This window comes from Miscanthus floridulus, chromosome 19 (assembly GCF_019320115.1).
Source record: "Miscanthus floridulus cultivar M001 chromosome 19, ASM1932011v1, whole genome shotgun sequence".
In the NCBI taxonomy this organism is placed as follows: domain Eukaryota; kingdom Viridiplantae; phylum Streptophyta; class Magnoliopsida; order Poales; family Poaceae; genus Miscanthus; species Miscanthus floridulus.
The window spans coordinates 94,084,472-94,101,957 of record NC_089598.1 but is presented as its reverse complement, the minus strand read 5'-3'; the positions used below and the strand labels follow the sequence as shown (position 1 = coordinate 94,101,957).

Below are 17,486 nucleotides of genomic sequence, written 5' to 3'. Positions count from 1 at the left end.
CCATTATTGCAATGCTAACTGCTCCAATTGCAAGTCTTGCAACAGATTCTGAGCCCATGCAACTAAGGCAATATTCCCTCACACAAGTAAAAGCAAGGTGTTCCCATCATTGCTATGCTAGCTGTTCCAATTGCAGTCTTGCATATAGATATATACATCTCCAATGCCTAGAGGTCAGCAGAGAGGCAGCATGATGATCAGCGTGAGACAACATGCCGAGAACAGAACAACGTGCAGAGAACAACACACCTCTGCATCAAGCGTACCATCGCCGCCCCCCCCCCCCCCCCCCCCCCCCCCCCCCCCCCCCCAAAAAAAAACGAACTCCCCAATTCCCTGCTACATTAAGTTAGTTCCGGTTTTCTTCGCCTAGAGTAGTCAAATTAAGTTAGTTCCAATTTTCTTCACCTGGAGTAGCCAAGTAGCGATTACATCTGGAAGATGCTCATTGAGTCTTTCTTTTCTTCCTTCGACCAGTTTTTGATTCACTCCCTGCAGAGCAAAGGATACAAGTTGCATGACATGAAAGCTAGATAGGGCATCACCCGACTCTCTTTAAACAATTCTCTCAAAACATGGAAAGCTTGCTCTTAAGGACAACAGAATGCACCAATGAGATTCAGAACAAACATTTGGGCACTGCTGGCGAATCAAGACCAATGACAGCTGCGATCAAACCATCCTACAAGAACAAGGCACTTCATGAGACTCTAAGCACAGGAAAGGCCTTGGAAAAAAAACACATTGCACAAAATCAGAATGTCATGATAATTCACCATTTATCTGAACTTTCTTCGAGATTGTCTCGCATTGCAAAATAAAAAATACCATGACAGTAATACATTGCTGGAGACTTACTAAGCTTTGAAATGCATATAATAGGACAGGCATCTTTACTAACCAACTTTGACACTTGGTTTATACTTCTACTTCACAAACTGCACAACTTCCAGGGTTGTATTTTAGTGAATTATCATATTTCATTCTTGCCGCTGCGATAAATTTATGTTAGTCATATAATTACCTCTATCACATACTGAATTAAGGGATCTAGAAATGTGCACAAATTCAGTGGCATTTAGCAAATAGCAGTATTTCACATTGTTTCTTAGTGCAATGGAAAGTTCATCTGCCAAATTTAAGATATCATGTATTACCTATACCTTTATTACCCTTTCAGTTAAGATATAAGCATAGTATATGTGTTCTTATACCACAAAGTAGCTCAGATTGAACAACATAACAAATAGAGAAAACAAACAAACCCTTCCATAGACAATGCTTTGGCACCCTTCATCCAATTTGGGTACTATTACGCGACCTGAAACAAAATTTCCATTTCTTTAGCATGATGAGTACTTGGAATGAAGCAGCAGAGTCAAACAACCAAAGATTGTTGCTAAAAAAAACAACCAAAGACATGCCTGATCTGGTTCTTTTAAGTTTGAGATCTTCAGGTGTGGACATAGACAACGCTGTGGCCTTATCACGAGTAAGCGGAGACCAAAGGACCTAATGCAATTCAGGTACATTGCAATAAATACACATAAAAATATCAGTCTCATGCTACTGAGTCAAGATAAATTATTCCAACAACATCAGAATCTGTACTTGAAGCATGACCATGTTAGCGGAGGGAAGGAGTTGGTAGAAATTGGGGAAGAATTGGGAAAGGATTGGGGAAGAAGAAAGGAATAGGTAGCTTGGAGACGCAATAGGAAGGAAGAGGGCAGGTTGCTATTGATTCAGTTCAGATAGTTGTTGTTGCCTCTCCCTCCTCTCGTGTTCACCCCATTTATACAAGGCATAGCCCGGCGTGAACCCGCAGGCACAGCTGCGTCTATCCTACGGTTCACGCCCACTCTGGTCCACTAATGACCACGCTTGCGCGCCTGGTTCGGCCTCCACGCGTGGAACGCGACGCGCCTGGCTTGGCGGTGACCGCATCATCTTCCGTTCCTGGTGCGCCCTGGTCCATGGTGACCGCGTCATGTTGGGCTGGATCCTCCGTGTCGCTGACATTCCCTCCCCGAAGAGAAGCTGCTTGTCCCCAAGCAGGAGCTCGTGGGAAACGTTGCTTGATCGCTTCCAGATCTTCCCAAGTAGCCAGTGAACGGGGTAGATTGGACCACTGGATGAGAACTTGTGGAACGACGGTCTTGTCAGATGTACGCACATGTCGCTGCAGCACCTTCACCGGAAACTGTAAACCATCCAGAGCTTGAGGAAGCGCTGGGACTGTATGAGTTGCCGGAACCGCCGTCTTGAGTTGAGAAACATGGAAGACGGGGTGAATGGTTGACGCCACTGGGAGCAGAAGCTTGTAGGCGACGTTGCCAACACGGGACACCACCTGAAATGGACCAAAGAACTTGAAGGCAAGTTTCTGGTTAGCACGTGGAGCAAGGGAAGCTTGGACATAGGGTTGCAGCTTCAGGTACACCCAATCGCCGATAGAGAACTGCCTTTCAAAGCGAGACTTGTCAGCTTGAGTCTTCATCCGTTTCTGTGCTCGAGCAAGGTGCTGCTGGATTAAGGTGTTCATCAGAGACTTTTCATGGATCCATTCATCAAGTGTTACTGACTGGACGGCATCAGATTCGGACACACCGAAATGCCTTGGATGATGACCATACAGTACATAGAATGGCGAGTGGTCTAATGAAGAATGCCATGATGTGTTATACCAGTACTCGGCCAAGTAAATCCAGTCGATCCATTATGCCAGGGAAGCACTGACGAAACACCTTAAGAACGTTTCCAAGCACTGATTTACACGTTTCGTTTGCCCATCAGTCTGAGGGTGATAGGCAGAGGACATCTGCAATGTGACACCAGCTAGACGAAATAGCTCCTGCCAGAACCGACTGGTGAAAACCCGATCTCGGTCAGAGACAATGGATGTAGGGAGAACATGGAGGCGATAGACATTGTTGAGGAATGACTTGGCCACCGTTAGTGCAGTAAAGGGGTGAGACAATGGAATGAAATGACTGTACTTGGAAAACCGATCGACTATCACCAAAATGCAATTCTTACCACCTGAGGAAGGCAGGCCCTCAACAAAATCCATGGACATACTCTGCCAAGCCATTGAAGGAACGGGTAACGGCTGAAGAAGTCCCAGGTATTTGGCCCGATCAGGTTTGGCCTGCTGGCATGTTGCACATGTCTGCACAAACTGGTGCACGGCAGTCTTGAGTCCTGTCCAAGCAAACAGGTGTTTGACACGCTGGTAAGTGACCGGCACCCCTGAGTGTCCCCCCACCGGTGAAGCGTGAAAAGCTTCAATGATCTTCTGTTGCCAAATCGGGTCTGACCCCACCCAAAGGCGACCTTTGTAACGTAACAGACCTTGATTCAGTGCAAAATGAGGTTCAGATCCCAGGGATACGGCCAACTTGGATAATAGCTCCTGACACTTGGCGTCCGTAGAGTAACTGGACTTGATCTCATAGAGCCACAGAGGTACTGGGGCAGAAATTGCAGATAATTCCATCTCATGCCCTCAACGCGATAGTGCATCAGCAACGCGATTGTCAGCACTAGGCTTATAAACTATGCGGTACTGAAGACCAAGGAGCTTGGTGAATACCTTTTGTTGCCAGGCGGTATGCAACCGCTGATCCGAGAGATGAATGAGGCTGTTTTGGTCAGTAAAGATGATGAACTCTCCCAACTGCAGATATGAGCGCCATTGATCAACTGCGATGAGAATAGCCATATATTCCTTCTCATAAGCTGAAAGACCTTGGTTCTTGGGACCGAGAGCTCGACTGAGGAATGCTAACGGGTGTCCATCCTGCAGGAGCACAGCACCGACCCCAATGTGAGAAGCGTCTGTCTCGATACAAAACTGCCGAGAGAAATCCGGAAGTTTGAGAATTGGAGCTGAGCATAAGCTTTTCTTCAGAGTGTTGAACGCAGTATCATGTTCAGACGTCCAGTGAAACAGTGACCGCTTCTTCAGAAGACAAGTGGCCTGCGACAATGGCATAATGTTTAACAAATCGGCAATAGAAGCCAGTGAAACCCAAGAAGCTCCGCAGCTCTTTGACATTGGTTGATGTAGGCCAGGACACAACCGCGTCAATTTTCGCTGGGTCAGTGGCGACACCGCTCTCACTAATAATATGGCCGAGGTAAGCTATTGATGTCTGAGCAAACTTGCATTTGGACAGTTTGATATGCCACTGGTCTTTGGCCAACAGAGATAACACCTGACGAAGATGATCGATATGATCTTCCATTGTTTTGCTGTAGATCAATATATCGTCAAAGAACACAATGGCGCACCGGCGAAGAAGGGGTTGCAGTGTAGTGTTCATGGCACCCTGGAAGGTTCCTGGGGCACCGGTCAGGCCAAAGGCTACCACACAGAACTCAGTGTCCAACATGTGTTGAGAAAGTGGTTTTGTGTTCTTCTCCTTCCCGAAGGCGAATCTGATGATAGCTGGATAGCAGGTCCAGAGTTGAAAAATACCGAGCACCGGCCAACTCATCCATTAACTGCTCGAACACTGGAATTGGAAAGGCTGTTTTCACAGTGAGATCGTTGAGGTACCGGTAATCCACACAAAAACGCCACGTTCCATCTTTCTTGTGGACTAGCAACACCGGTGAGTTGAAAGGTGATGTACTGGGTTGGATCAAGCCTTGTTTCAGCATGGCATCAACTTGAGTTTCAATCTCGTCCTTCAGAGCAGGAGGGTATCGATATGGCCTTACAGTGACAGGCCTGGCTCCTTCCACCAAAGGAATTTCATGATCACAGTTTCGTTTGGGTGGTAAGGAAGCAGGAGGGGAGGTCACCTCAGGGAAGTCACTCAGGAGAGCCATGATTTCCGGTGGCAGTTCACTGACTGGTGAAGTTTCAGATGCAGACACACTGAAAAGTTGGACCAACAGATCCTCAACATCAGGTGCAGACAAACCATGAAGCACAACTGTCTTCCCCTTGTATGGAATGGCCAACCATTGCCGATACCAGTCAACCTTCACAGGGCTGAACAACTGCAGCCAATCCATGCCAAGGATAATGTCATAATGAGTTAGAGGCAGTACCTTCAGGTCATGTTGAAACTGATACTGGTGAATGCTCCAAACAGCTCCTGAGATGACAGCTGAACAGTTCAAAGTATCCCCATTGGCGACACGGACAGTCACTACAGCACACTTGTCTGGAACTACCGCCAGCTTAGAGATCAACTGAGCACTGACGAAAGATGAGGAGCAGCCTGAATCCAGCAAGATATGGACTGGATGGTCATTGAATTGACCCTGAAACTGCAGTGTTTTCACCCCCGGAATCACCATGTTGTCAGCAGTCAGACAGCAACACACTTCATCAGGCGCTGGATCTGTCTCTTCGTCAGTTGTCGGACCATCTACAGTGTCTTCAGTGGAAAATAGAGCATAGAGCTCATCCAACACGTGGAGACCAACCTGAGCAGCGCACTTACGATCGCGGCTCCACTTGTCGCCACAGTGGTCGCACAAAGCCCGAGCACGACGATAAGCTTTAAGATCGGCCAATTTCTTGTCGAGTGGCTTCTGGTTCAGCATCGGTGATAGGACTTGATGCCCTACCGGAGTTGCTGCGTAGGTTATAGGGGTGGAAGAGCGGAGGGCGAGGCTTAGGGAAACGGTGGCGGGTTGGCGCCGTGGTGATCACAGCGCAAGGAGGAAGAGGAGGTGCGGCTAGGGCTCCCAAGGGAAGCCGGCAACAAATATGTTGCTTCTGCTTAATTGATAGGACTTGATGCCCTACCGGAGTTGCTGCGTAGGTTATAGGGGTGGAAGAGCGGAGGGCGAGACTTAGGGAAACGACGGCGGGTTGGCGCCGTGGTGATCACAGCGCAAGGAGGAAGAGGAGGTGCGGCTAGGGCTCCCAAGGGAAGCCAGCAACAAATATGTTGCTTCTGCTTACTTCCAATCTCAATTGTTTACAGAGTATTTATCCTCTCTAGGATCCTATAATTAAGGAATAAATACCATAAATAGTAAATAATAATAATATGGGCCCTTAGCCCCTATAGCCGGCGTCCTCCTCTAGCCACTAATGGGCCTGCGCCTATTATAATAGACGCCGGTCATAACATCTCTCCCCGCCTGCGCAAACAGCTCATCCTCGAGCTGAAAGTCGGGGTAGAGGCCTTTGAAGTCGTCGAGGAGCTCCCAGGTGGCTTCGTCGCTGGGCAGTCCGCGCCATTGGATGAGGACATGCGAAGCGCCCCACCGGAGTTGAGCTCGGAGAGCGCGCTCGGGAGCAGGAAGGAGCCGACCATCCAGCAGTGGCGGTAGAGCAGCAGGCGCGGCCGGAGGGTCCCCCTTGTGAGGTTTGAGCAAGCCCACATGGAAGACGTCATGCAGGCGAGCGCCGTCCGGGAGCTGCAGTTGGTAGGCAACCCTGCCAATGCGCTGCAGCACTTGGAATGGCCTGGCGTAGCGAGGGCCAAGCTTCCCTTTGGCCCGGGGCTCCAAAGACTGCGTGGTCCGATGAAGCAGGCACAGCCAAACCCAATCGCCCACAGCAAACTCCAGGTCGCGGTGGCCGGCGTCGTAGTACTTCTTAGACAGCTGCTGCGCTTGGAGGCGCTGCCGGACCTCAACGAGCACCTCATCCCGGCTGCGGAGTAAGGCGTCGGCTGTGTTAGTCCGCACCGACCCCGGCTTGTATGGTAGTATCGGGGGGGGGGGGGGGGGGGGCGGCCGGCCGTAGACCACTTCGAACGAGGAGGCATGCAGGGCGGTATGAAAGGAGGTGTTGTAGCAATACTCCGCCCAAGGCAACCAGTCCACCCACGCCCGCAGCTGATCACCTGTAACACAATACATAGCAATCACCTTGTTGACCACCTTAGACGGGCCGTCCGTCTGAGGGTGGAAGGCCGTGCTCATGCGCAAGGTGACGTCGGCCATCTTGAAGAGGTCGCGCCACACATGACCGGTGAACACGGGGTCCCTGTCGCTGACGATGGAAGAAGTGAAACCATGCAGTCGAACGATGCCGTCGAAGAAAGCACGGACGACGGAGGCGGCGGTGTAGGGGTGACCGAGGGCGATGAAATGCGCATACTTGGAGAAGCGGTCGACCACCGTGAGAATGACGGATTTGCTGCTGACCTTGGGCAGCCCCTCGATGAAGTCCATGGAGATATCCGCTCACACCTAGGACGGAACATCGAGGGGCTGCAGCAGGCCGGCGGGCTGTAGCGACTCCGTCTTATTCCGCTGGCAAGTGCTGCATGCCTGCACCCAATCCTGGACAAGGGCGCGGTCTCCCGGCATGTAGAAGTCGGTGCGTAGGCGGTACAGAGTCTTCTGGACTCCCTCATGGCCCGCCGAATGAGCCAAGAGGAGTACTTGGTGGCGCAGGTCGTCATGGTCAGGGACGAAGATGCGGGACCCGTGGAGGAGACCGTCATCGAAGCGCCATGGTGCCGGCAGCTCGCCAGCCTGCAAGCGCTGGAGGAGCTGTTGGGCGTCCGCGGCTGCTGCTGTAGCCCGACGGATGTCATCGAAGAGGGCGAACGTTGGCCCGGAGAGGGCATGAGCAGCGGAAACAGGAGCTGTACCCTCTTCCATGCCGCGGCGGGACAGCGCATCCGCCACGATGTTCAGGCGGCCAGGGCGATACTCCACAGCAAAATCAAAGCAAAACAACTTGCTGATCCACTGGTGTTGAGGTACAGTTGAGAGACGTTGGTCCAGCAGGAACTTGAGGCTGTATTGATCTGTACGAACAAGAAAATGACGCCCCCATAGGTATGGTCGCCAGTGACGTACAACCTGAACCAGCCCAATCAGCTTGCGTTCGTAGGCGGTGAGCTTGAGATGACGAGCAGCGAAGGGCCGGCTGAAGAAAGCGAGGGGTCCGACGTCTTGGTGGAGAACAGCGCCGAACCCCGCGCCTGACGCGTCACAGTCCACCACGAACGGCTTGTCGAAGTCGGGCATTTGGAGGACGGGTCCCGTGGACAGGGCACCCTTGAGTGCCTGGAACGCCGCGTCCGCCTCGTCGTCCCAGGCGAATGCATCCTTCCGCAGTAGGCGCGTCAGCGGCGCGGCGATGAGGCCGAAGTCGCGGATGAACTTTCGGTAGTAGCCGGCGAGGCCCAAGAAGCCCCGCAGCCCATGGGCAGAGCGAGGTGCCGGCCATGAGGCGACCACAGCCACCTTGGCGACGTCCATGGCGACGTCGCTCGCTGATATTACGTGGACAAGGTAGGCCACCGAAGACGCCCCAAAGGAACACTTGGAGCGCTTGAGGTGGAGCTGGTGCGCCCGAAGTGCGTGGAGGACGATGTTGAGGTGCTACAGGTGTTCAGCCCAGGACGCGCTATATATGAGTATGTCGTCAAAAAACACAAGCACGAACCTGTGCAAAAAGAGGCGGAGCACGTCGTTCATCAAAGCCTAGAAAGTCGTCGGCGCATTGGAAAGGCCGAACGGCATCACCAGGAACTCAAAATGGCCATGGTGAGTGCGGAACGCTGTCTTGGCGACGTCGTCGGGGTGCATCCGCACTTGGTGGTAGCCCGAGTGCAAATCGAGCTTGGTGAAGAAGCGAGCCCCATGAAGCTCGTCGAGAAGCTCATCGACGACCAGAATCGGGAATTTGTCCTTGGACGCCTTGGCGTTGAGGGCCCGGTAGTCGATGCAAAAGCGCCAGGAGTTGTCCGCCTTGCGCACCAACAGCACGGGGGTGGAGAACGGAGACGTGCTCGGCCGGATGATGCCTTGGGCAAGCATAGCAGCGCACTGACGCTCCAACTCATCCTTCTGCAGCTGTGGGTAGCGATAGGGGCGAACAACTACCGGAGCTGTACCCGGCAGCAGGTGGATGCGGTGATCATACGGTCGCATCAGAGGGAGCCCCTGTGGCTCGGCGAAGACCGACTCAAACTGCTCCAGGAGCCGGTTCAGTAGTGGTTGGGAGGGGGCAGCGGAGATCGCCCGCGCGGCCGGTTCCCGGATGTCGTCGCGGGGGGAGCCCAGGCCCTTCCATAGAATGCGCCGGGAGCCCCGTGTGAAAGCCATGCACAAATCCTCGAAGTCCCAGAGGATAGGACCCAAGGTACGTAGGAACTCGACGCCAAGAATAAGATCAAAACCACCCAGCCTGATGCCATAGCAGCTGATGGTGAACTCATCTGTACCAATGGCCAGGGCCACATCCCGGGCGACGCATTCGCAAGGCACACGATCGCCGTTGGCCACCAGTACCCGCATGGTAGGGTGCGGTGCTGTAGAGAGATTTAGGCGATGCAGGAGATCAGCGTTGATGAAGTTGTGCGTCGAGCCAGAGTCGAGGAGCGCCACAAGACGGTGGCCATGCACGGAGACTGGAAGGAGCATAGCATTCTCGGTTCGGATGCCGGCGATGGCGTAGAGGGACACCTGAGGCTGGGCTGCAGGTTCCTGCACCGCTGCTGGGGCAAGCGCATGCACAGCAGCCTCCTCCGGAAAGGCAGCAGTGGCGGCCACCTCCGTTGGGATCTCATCGTCGAGGAAATCCGCCGACTCGAGGTAGAATAGGCGCCGGCACACATGACCGCGCACATAGGGCCCATCACAATTATAGCAGAGACCTTGGCGGCGACGCTCCAATTGCTCCGTTGGGGACAGACGGCGGAAAGGACGAGCAGGGGCCGCAGCGCCCGCTGGTGCCTAAGTTGTGGTCGCACCCGAGGCTGTTGGTACCGCTACAGCAGGCCGTAGCGGCGCTGGGATGCCCGGACACTGAGTGGCCGGCGTCGTGGCACGGCGCGGCGCTCAAAAGCCCTGGCCAAATACATGGCCGGTGGGCTGATGGAGGTGGGAAGAGGACCTGACATCTCTGATACCAGATTGATAGGACTTGATGCCCTACCAAAGTTGCTGCGTAGGTTATAGGGGTGGAAGAGCGGAGGGCGAGGCTTAGGGAAACAGCGGCGGGTTGGCGCCGTGGTGATCACGGCGCAAGGAGGAAGAGGAGGTGCGGCTAGGGCTCCTAAGGGAAGCCGGCAACAAATATGTTGCTTCTGCTTACTTCCAATCTCAATTGTTTACAGAGTATTTATCCTCTCTAGGATCCTATAATTAAGGAATAAATACCATAAATAGCAAATAATAATAATATGGGCCCTTAGCCCCTATAGCCAACGTCCTCCTCTAGCCACTAATGGGCCTGCGCCTATTATAATAGATGCCGGTCATAACAATCGGCTTGTCCATATCAGCAGCTTGTGGATGCTCCCCACGCTGATAGCCTCCCCGTGGGTTCCATTGCTTGAACTCACGTTTCCTGGAGGACTCCGCTGCTTGTCCTTGCAACAATGCCAAAGTGTACGCAGTATCCAAGGAATCGGGGTGTTGGACAAGAATGACAGCACGTATGTCTGAATGCAGGCCATCTAAGAAGCGAGTGATGTAATGCAAGGCACTGGTGGAAGAATCATAGGCTTTGAGTTGGTCAATAAGTTCAGAGAAGCGATCAACATAGTCTTGGACAGAAGATATTTGGTGAATACGATTCATTTTGCGAAGGAGGAACTCATGTTGATCGCGATCAAAACGGGTATGTAGCGCTTGACAGAATGCAAACCACTTCATGGTCTTTAGTTCGTCAGTCACAGACTGGATCCAGCGCTTGGCTGGGCCAAGGAACTACATGCGTGAGCACTGAATCCAAACGGAAGGATCAATAGAATACATCGCAAAATAATCCTCGACACATGTAATCCAAAGTTTAAGATCAGCGCCATCAAAGGTTGGGAAGGACATTTTGGGTAGCTTGCCGATGGGATTATGGTGTTCAGGTGGATGATTTCACGACATGACCAAATCATATGCAGTGCCATGAATCTTAGGAGAGGATTATCAGAAGGAGTGTCCATACTCGTGACCGGGGAATGAGTATAGGTGATGACAACCCCAAACTCATTCTCCCGGTGGTGAGGTTCGATGCGGTGCCCGCTGGGCCGATCAGCCATATAGCCTGCAGATGCTGGTGCGGCGTGCTGCTCCGATTTGACCGGCGGCTCGGTGAAGATGGCCGGCTCGGTGTGAGCAGCGGCGGTCTCGATCACCGACCGGTTCCAGTATTTGTCAAGCTTGCCGATGCGGAGGCGGAGGTTGTCGACGATGCCCTCGTGCTCCTGACGCCATGAGGTGAGGTTGGTCGCGGCCTTCTCGATGGTGATGAGACGGGTGTCGTGGCGGAGCTCGGAGTCGATGATCCTCTGCTGAACCGCAGCGTCGGCGTCCTTGAAGCGCTTGTCCAGGTTCTCATCCGCTTCGACAAATCGGCGCTCGAGGAGGTCCTTCTGGTCGGAGAGCTGCTTCTAGATGGTGGCCTGCTCGACGGAGAGCTTCTAGATCTCCTTCTGCAGAAGTTGCGTGTCGGGATTCATGGTGCCGATCCGCTGTGCTCGTCGGGTGTAGTGGAGGCGAATCGGAGGCTTGGGCGGTGGCGGTGGTGGAGGCGGCGGTGGTGGGAAATCCATATCGCGACTCACTTCGATTCGCTCACGGGGCCAGGGAATTACGGGCTCTCAGTGTCGCTCAGCAGTCGCCATTCGTCGCCGAGAGTGCTCCAACCAAGGCCATTTGTGAATCGAAAGGAAGAGAAAAAGAATCGCGATCTAGAAGTTTTGGCTCTGAGTACCAGATGTTAGCATCAGAGATCGGAGGGAAGGAGTTGGTAGAAATTGGGGAAGAATTGGGAAATGATTGGGGAAGAAGAAAGGAATAGGTAGCTTGGAGACGCAATAGGAAGGAAGAGGGCAGGTTGCTATTGATTCAGTTCAGATAGTTGTTGTTGCCTCTCCCTCCTCTCGTGTTCACCCCATTTATACAAGGCATAGCCCGGCGTGAACCCGCAGGCACAGCTGCGTCTATCCTACGGTTCACGCCCACTCCGGTCCACTAATGAGCATGCTTGCGCGCCTGGTTCGGCCTCAACGCGTGGAACGCGACGCGCCTGGCTTGGCGGTGACCGCGTCATCTTCCGTTCCTGACGCGCCCTGGTCCATGGTGACCGCGTCATGTTGGGCTGGATCCTCCGTGTCGCTGACAGACCACTTTTGCAACAGCTCGATCTCAAGCAAAATACTTAGGGCCCATCTGGTTGACAGAATAGGACATGAATCCAGCAACGGGCTAGGCAAACAAATCTGGCTGGTAGCCAATGGAGATGTGGAGTGAGGCCAGGTCATCGCTGACAAGTGAGCCAACACAGGCTAATAGTTAGTATGGCTGAGCACGTGGGGGAGAGCGTATGGCTCCACCCTCCTGTGCTTGCGTGCTGCTCCTGCTCATGACATGGCTGTGAATCTGTGATGGGGTTTCTCATGTCAAAGGCCTGGCAGCAAAGCAACGAGCTGTGTCCTTTGTGCAGTTGGATTTCTGGGAGCAGGTAACAAATTACCAGCTAGAATTTATTTGGTCAAATTTCGATTTCCACAGTTCCTCAGCTAAGCAAACAAAATAATTATATTGGAACCCATTTCTGACTCCACATGGAATCAAATTGGATCCTCAATACAATTCATCCAGTCCAATTCCAGAAACCAAATGAGAGTGTTATAGATCCATATCCCATCAAGTTACAACTGTAAAACGCTAATGCTTGCAATCATGGACTTTCTAAAGTTTATGACAACAATGAATAAAAAATTGCACTTACATATGAAGCTGGGTTCCTGGTCCCTGGAGATCTTGTAGCACCTCGACACTTTTCATGTGAAGACATTCGTTTCTTTGGCTGGCCTACAGGCTGCTTTCCAAGACACAGATCAATCAACTTCTTCTATATGCATATACATAAAATGAGTAACACAAATAGGATAATAGGCTGAAATACGCTAAATATGAAAATGTCATCATGAGTAAACAGCAAATAGGATAACAAGTCATTAATAACAATATAAAATACTGCACGATGCCTATTAGCTAACATGCTTAAGCTCCTGTGGACCACAATCAAGACTTGCACATCTGAATAAGCTGAAGTTTGCATTAATTGATCCAATACAACCTTCTTATTTGAAGCTATGACCTTCCACGAACCTTGACTCTTCAAAGAAGCCACAGGAGTCTTTTTACGATCTAAATTATAAAAAATAGACACTATTAGAAACACCAACGAAACGATGTATTTGCAGGATTAATATCTGTTCTAACATAATTACATGTGCCTGTTGCTGGAGTACTGTGTACCGATTCACTGACTGCATTATCATTACATTCCACTGTAGGAGCTAAAGAAACATCAGTAGCAATGTCATCATGGCCTCTTTCTCTTGAAGGGCTGCCCGTAACCAAGCCCATTTCCATGTTATTCACCTCTTTTGATGTAGCTGTGTATCTTTCACTGTCATGATTTGAAGCAGCAGCATCTTCATTTGGTGGAATATCACCATCACAAATGTATTCCTCCAATATTGGTGTTCCATTTGACAGACAGGAGTTTTGCATATCCAAATAAACTGAAGCTGGCATTTCTTCATCTACTGCTGCCTTCTCAGTCAATGACATGTGCTGAGTCCCTTTACGGCAACCACGAACCTCCAATGAAACTACTGGAGTTCTCTGATCGCCTAAATTAAGGGGACACAAACAATCTATAAGAAACATCACTGAGACGAAATATTTGTAGGAGAGAAGGAAATAGAAGCCTCTAAATAATCTCCTTTACACTTACCTGTGGCAGCTTCACTTGAGGCAGCAGCATTTTCATTTGTTGCGATATCACCATCACAAGTATATTCTTCAAATCTTGGTGTTCCATTTAATAAATGTGATGATTTTTGGAACACAGCACCATTGTGTGAGAAACTTCCCAAAATGTCTCGAAATTTGCTAATCAAATTTCTCCCCTGCTCAAATTTCTCCATGTAAAATTGAGTGGAGTCCACTCCAGAATTGCACGGCTTGCAACTTTGCCACCTGTCTGGAAATCCATTCAGGAAGTCACTACAGACCTGCATGCATGGTTTGCAGTCAAGACCAAGGCATTCGTGAGAGAAGTGCATGGCTGAATGATCCTTTTGGACATGCATTTTGGCAAAACATTTTTTTTGTTCATGATACTTTCTAGATTGAAGATATTGCTCAAATCTAGAATAACTTTCAGCCAGAGGAACACAGAAATAGAATCACAGGATAGATGGAGAAAACAAATGATATCATGTGCTCTTGATACTGTATTCACTTAAAAAGTTATCCAAATAGACATTCAATTGGTACCTGAAACAAGAAACAGAAAACAGGATGTGCATACCGTAGTTGAATATCCATTGTTATACGTTTGTGAAACTTTGTGGGAACCATGGATGCGAAGTAAGGTCCCATCCTCAGTCTCGAGAAGAAGAGGCATATGGCGCTTCGCAATAGGTGCAGGAGAGTATTCATGAAGTGTTTCATTCCTGTCAGAGCAGGCAATAGATAATTATTTTTATCAGCGAAAGAATCCGTAGCTCTTTCAAGAGGAAAAAGCAGCCTACTTCAGAAAACCGTAGTCATGCTTAAATACACAAGCAGCATGATTTATGGAAGTTTGACCATGCTTCAGTCAAGGCGTTAATCTCTACTTCTAAAAATGTTAAACTGGAATCGTTCACACCCCTATCGTTCTGCGACTCCCTGCCTCCCCGACCCACAAACCCACCCGGCTCCCGTAAACGCCCGCAGAAAAAAAACGACTTCGACTTACCCCTCCGCTGAGGGCCCCCAACCGCGCCGCCGCCGACAACGAGCGCCCCCGACGCCGAGCTCCTCGACTCGCCCCTCCGCTGAGCGCCCCCAACCGCACCACCACCGAGCGCCCCCGACGCCGCCACTAAGCGCCTCCAACGCCACCGCCGTTGAGGGCACCAAACGCGGACGAGGGAAACAACGCTCTCCTCTCCACCGCCGCCATCTCATCCTGTGGCGGCCTACGATACGCGGATACTTCGCAAAACTCGCGTACTAGTGTCGAATACCGTATCGGATACGGATACTCCGCGGATACGTCCGGATATGTATCCCGAATGTATCGAACAATTTAGCAATTTCCAAATAATAAAAATAAACCGGATACTCATGGGACACCTGTGGGACACGTGTGATACCTTCAAACCCTAACACCACTCAATCGCTTAGTATTAAAGCCCTCTGTTCAGCTGCGCCCCCCTCTCATCCCCATTCGCGTAGCCGCAGCTGCCTCACGCACGGCAGCCTGCTGCTCACCGCCGCCCGGAGCAGCGCCGCTCGTCACTCCCTTGCCGTCACCGCCGCCAGACCACCCGCCCGTGCCTCCTCCTGCTCCTTCCCCTTCCGTGGTGAGTCCGACATTCCTCTGCTTCCTCCATGTCTAGTCCTTCCCTTCTCAAATCAATCTCCCCATGTGCTGATTCATCTGCTCTGTGTTTATTTCCCCTCGTGTCAGATCAAATGGCGACTAGTACGAATGCTTCTGCATCCACTCATAGTGGTGAAAGTGAAGAATTTCCTGTTGCCAACAATCCTGCTATTGCAAATCAAGTCTTGGCTTCTGCTCGTGTGATTCCTGCAGACGATGATGACAAGAAGCCCCTGTGGAGGTATGTTCAGATTCTTGAGAAAACTAGAAAGGGTCAAGGGGGCAACGCAAAGATGAGATGTAGACTTTGTAACAAGGGTTTCCAAGGAAGTTTGATATGCTGCTGCTCTCTGCCCCTCACCGATCGGAGGTTGTACGTGTGGACGATCGGTGGGCGTGGTTTGAAGGCTGATCGGCGGCGAGGAGCCAGCGATCGTGAGAGGAGGAAGAACGAGGGGGCGGCTAGGGTTGGACTCCCAGCTCCCTTCAGGAAGCCGGAACAATATGTTTCTGCTTGCCATCTCAATAATGTTTACAAGTATTTATATGTCTCTCAACTAAAATAGGAAATATTCTAATAAATATTCTAATAATATGGCAATCAAGATAAATATGGGCTTTTAGGCTCCTAGCCACCAGCGGGCTTGCGGCGTGAATAGCCCACGCCGGTCATAACATCTCTCCCCGCCTCGGCAAACAGCTCGTCCTCGAGCTGCACATCCGGGTAGAGAGTCTTGAAGTCGTCCAGGTGCTCCCAGGTGGCGTCGTCCTCCGGAAGGCCTTGCCACTTGACGAGGATGCGCCACACGCCGCGACGGAGCTGGGCGCGCAGGACCTGCGCAGGGGCTGGCAGCAGTCGCCCGTCCTGAACCGGTGGCAGCACGGCCGGTGTTGATGGTGGCGAGCCGGCGTAGTTGTAAGGCTTTAACAGCCCCACATGGAAAACGTCATGCAGGCGCGCGTCTGCGGGGAGTCGGAGACGATAAGCCACCTGCCCGATGCGCTCGACGATCTGGAACGGCCCGGCGTAGCGTGGGCGCAACTTGCCCTTGGACGGCGAAGCGAGCGCATGGGTGGGTCGGTGGAGAAGTCGGAGCAGCACCCATGCGCCCACGTCGAACTCCACCTCGCGATGGTGCTCATCGTAGTGGCGCTTGGCGTACTGCTGGGCCTGAAGAAGACGCTCGCGAACCTCCTCCAGGAAGGCGTCGCGGTCCCGCAGCATGGCGTCCACCACCTCTGTCTGAGCCACCCCGGCGTGGTGTGGCAGGAGGGGTGGCGGGGGTCGGCCGTACACAACCGCGAACGGCGACGCTCGGAGCGCCGTGTGGTACGAGGTGTTGTAGCAGTACTCCGCCCAGGAGAGCCAGTCGACCCACGAGCGAGGCCGATCACCTGTCGCACAGCGCAAGTACATCGCGATGATCTTGTTGACGACCTCGGACTGGCCGTCCGTTTGGGGGTGAAAGGCCGTACTGAGCCGCTGCTTGACACCTGCACATTTAAAGAGATCGCGCCAGAGATTGCTGGTGAAGACTGGGTCGCGATCGCTGACGATGGAGCTGGGGAAACCGTGCAGGCGCACGATCCCGTCGAAGAAGGCACGGGCGACGGAGGCGGCGGTGTACGGGTGGGTGAGCGCGATGAAGTGGGCGTACTTCGAGAAGCGGTCCACCACCGTCAGGACCACAGACTTGCCGTGCACCTTCGGCAGCCCCTCGATGAAGTCCATGGAGATATTCGCCCAGACCTGCGACGGAACGTCCAAAGGCTGAAGGAGGCCGGCCGGCTGTGTGGTCGGCGTCTTGTTCCGCTGGCACACGACGCAGGAGCGGACGAAGTCGTGCACCAGCTGGCGGTCGCCGGGGATGTAGAAATCCGCGCGGAGGCGCACAAGGGTTTTCTGGACCCCCTCGTGTCCAGCCGAGTGAGCTAGGTTCACCACCTGGTGGCGCAAGTCGTCGGTTGCAGGTACGTAGATGCGCTTGCCGTGGAGGAGGAAACCGTCGGCGGCTGCCCACGGCTCGCCCAGAGACGCAGCCTCCAGCTGCTACAGCAGGTCGCGCGCGACCGGGTCAGCCGCGGTGGCGCAGCGGATGTCGGCGTAGAGATCGAAGGAGGGCCCCGAGAGGGCACAAAGCGCCGCAGTCTCCTCGTC

General features: G+C 52.4%; 1 protein-coding gene and 1 pseudogene across 6 annotated transcripts in view; both read right to left on the bottom strand.

Moving 5' to 3' along the window:
• LOC136527127 (uncharacterized) overlaps positions 1–17,486 on the bottom strand; it is a 32,680-nt gene continuing 15,194 nt past the window's right edge. Inside the window, exons 3-12 of one of the 6 annotated variants that reach the window (XM_066519748.1) lie at positions 14,267–14,411; positions 13,688–13,967; positions 13,176–13,583; positions 13,022–13,092; positions 12,671–12,760; positions 1,425–1,512; positions 1,266–1,321; positions 631–682; positions 409–492; positions 1–167 (exon numbers count right to left, since the gene is read on the bottom strand). In XM_066519748.1, the coding sequence (XP_066375845.1) occupies positions 446–492; positions 631–682; positions 1,266–1,321; positions 1,425–1,512; positions 12,671–12,760; positions 13,022–13,092; positions 13,176–13,583; positions 13,688–13,967; positions 14,267–14,411 (1,237 nt within the window). In that variant the 3' untranslated portion in view covers positions 1–167; positions 409–445. Of the gene's footprint in view, positions 168–319; positions 493–630; positions 683–1,265; positions 1,322–1,424; positions 1,513–1,597; positions 2,525–12,670; positions 12,791–13,018; positions 13,093–13,175; positions 13,584–13,687; positions 13,968–14,266; positions 14,412–17,486 lie in introns of those variants that run through there. The other 5 variants (XM_066519749.1, XM_066519747.1, XM_066519746.1 and 2 more) reach the window with 5 other exon arrangements.
• Positions 10,156–10,976, bottom strand: LOC136527129 (uncharacterized; annotated as a pseudogene).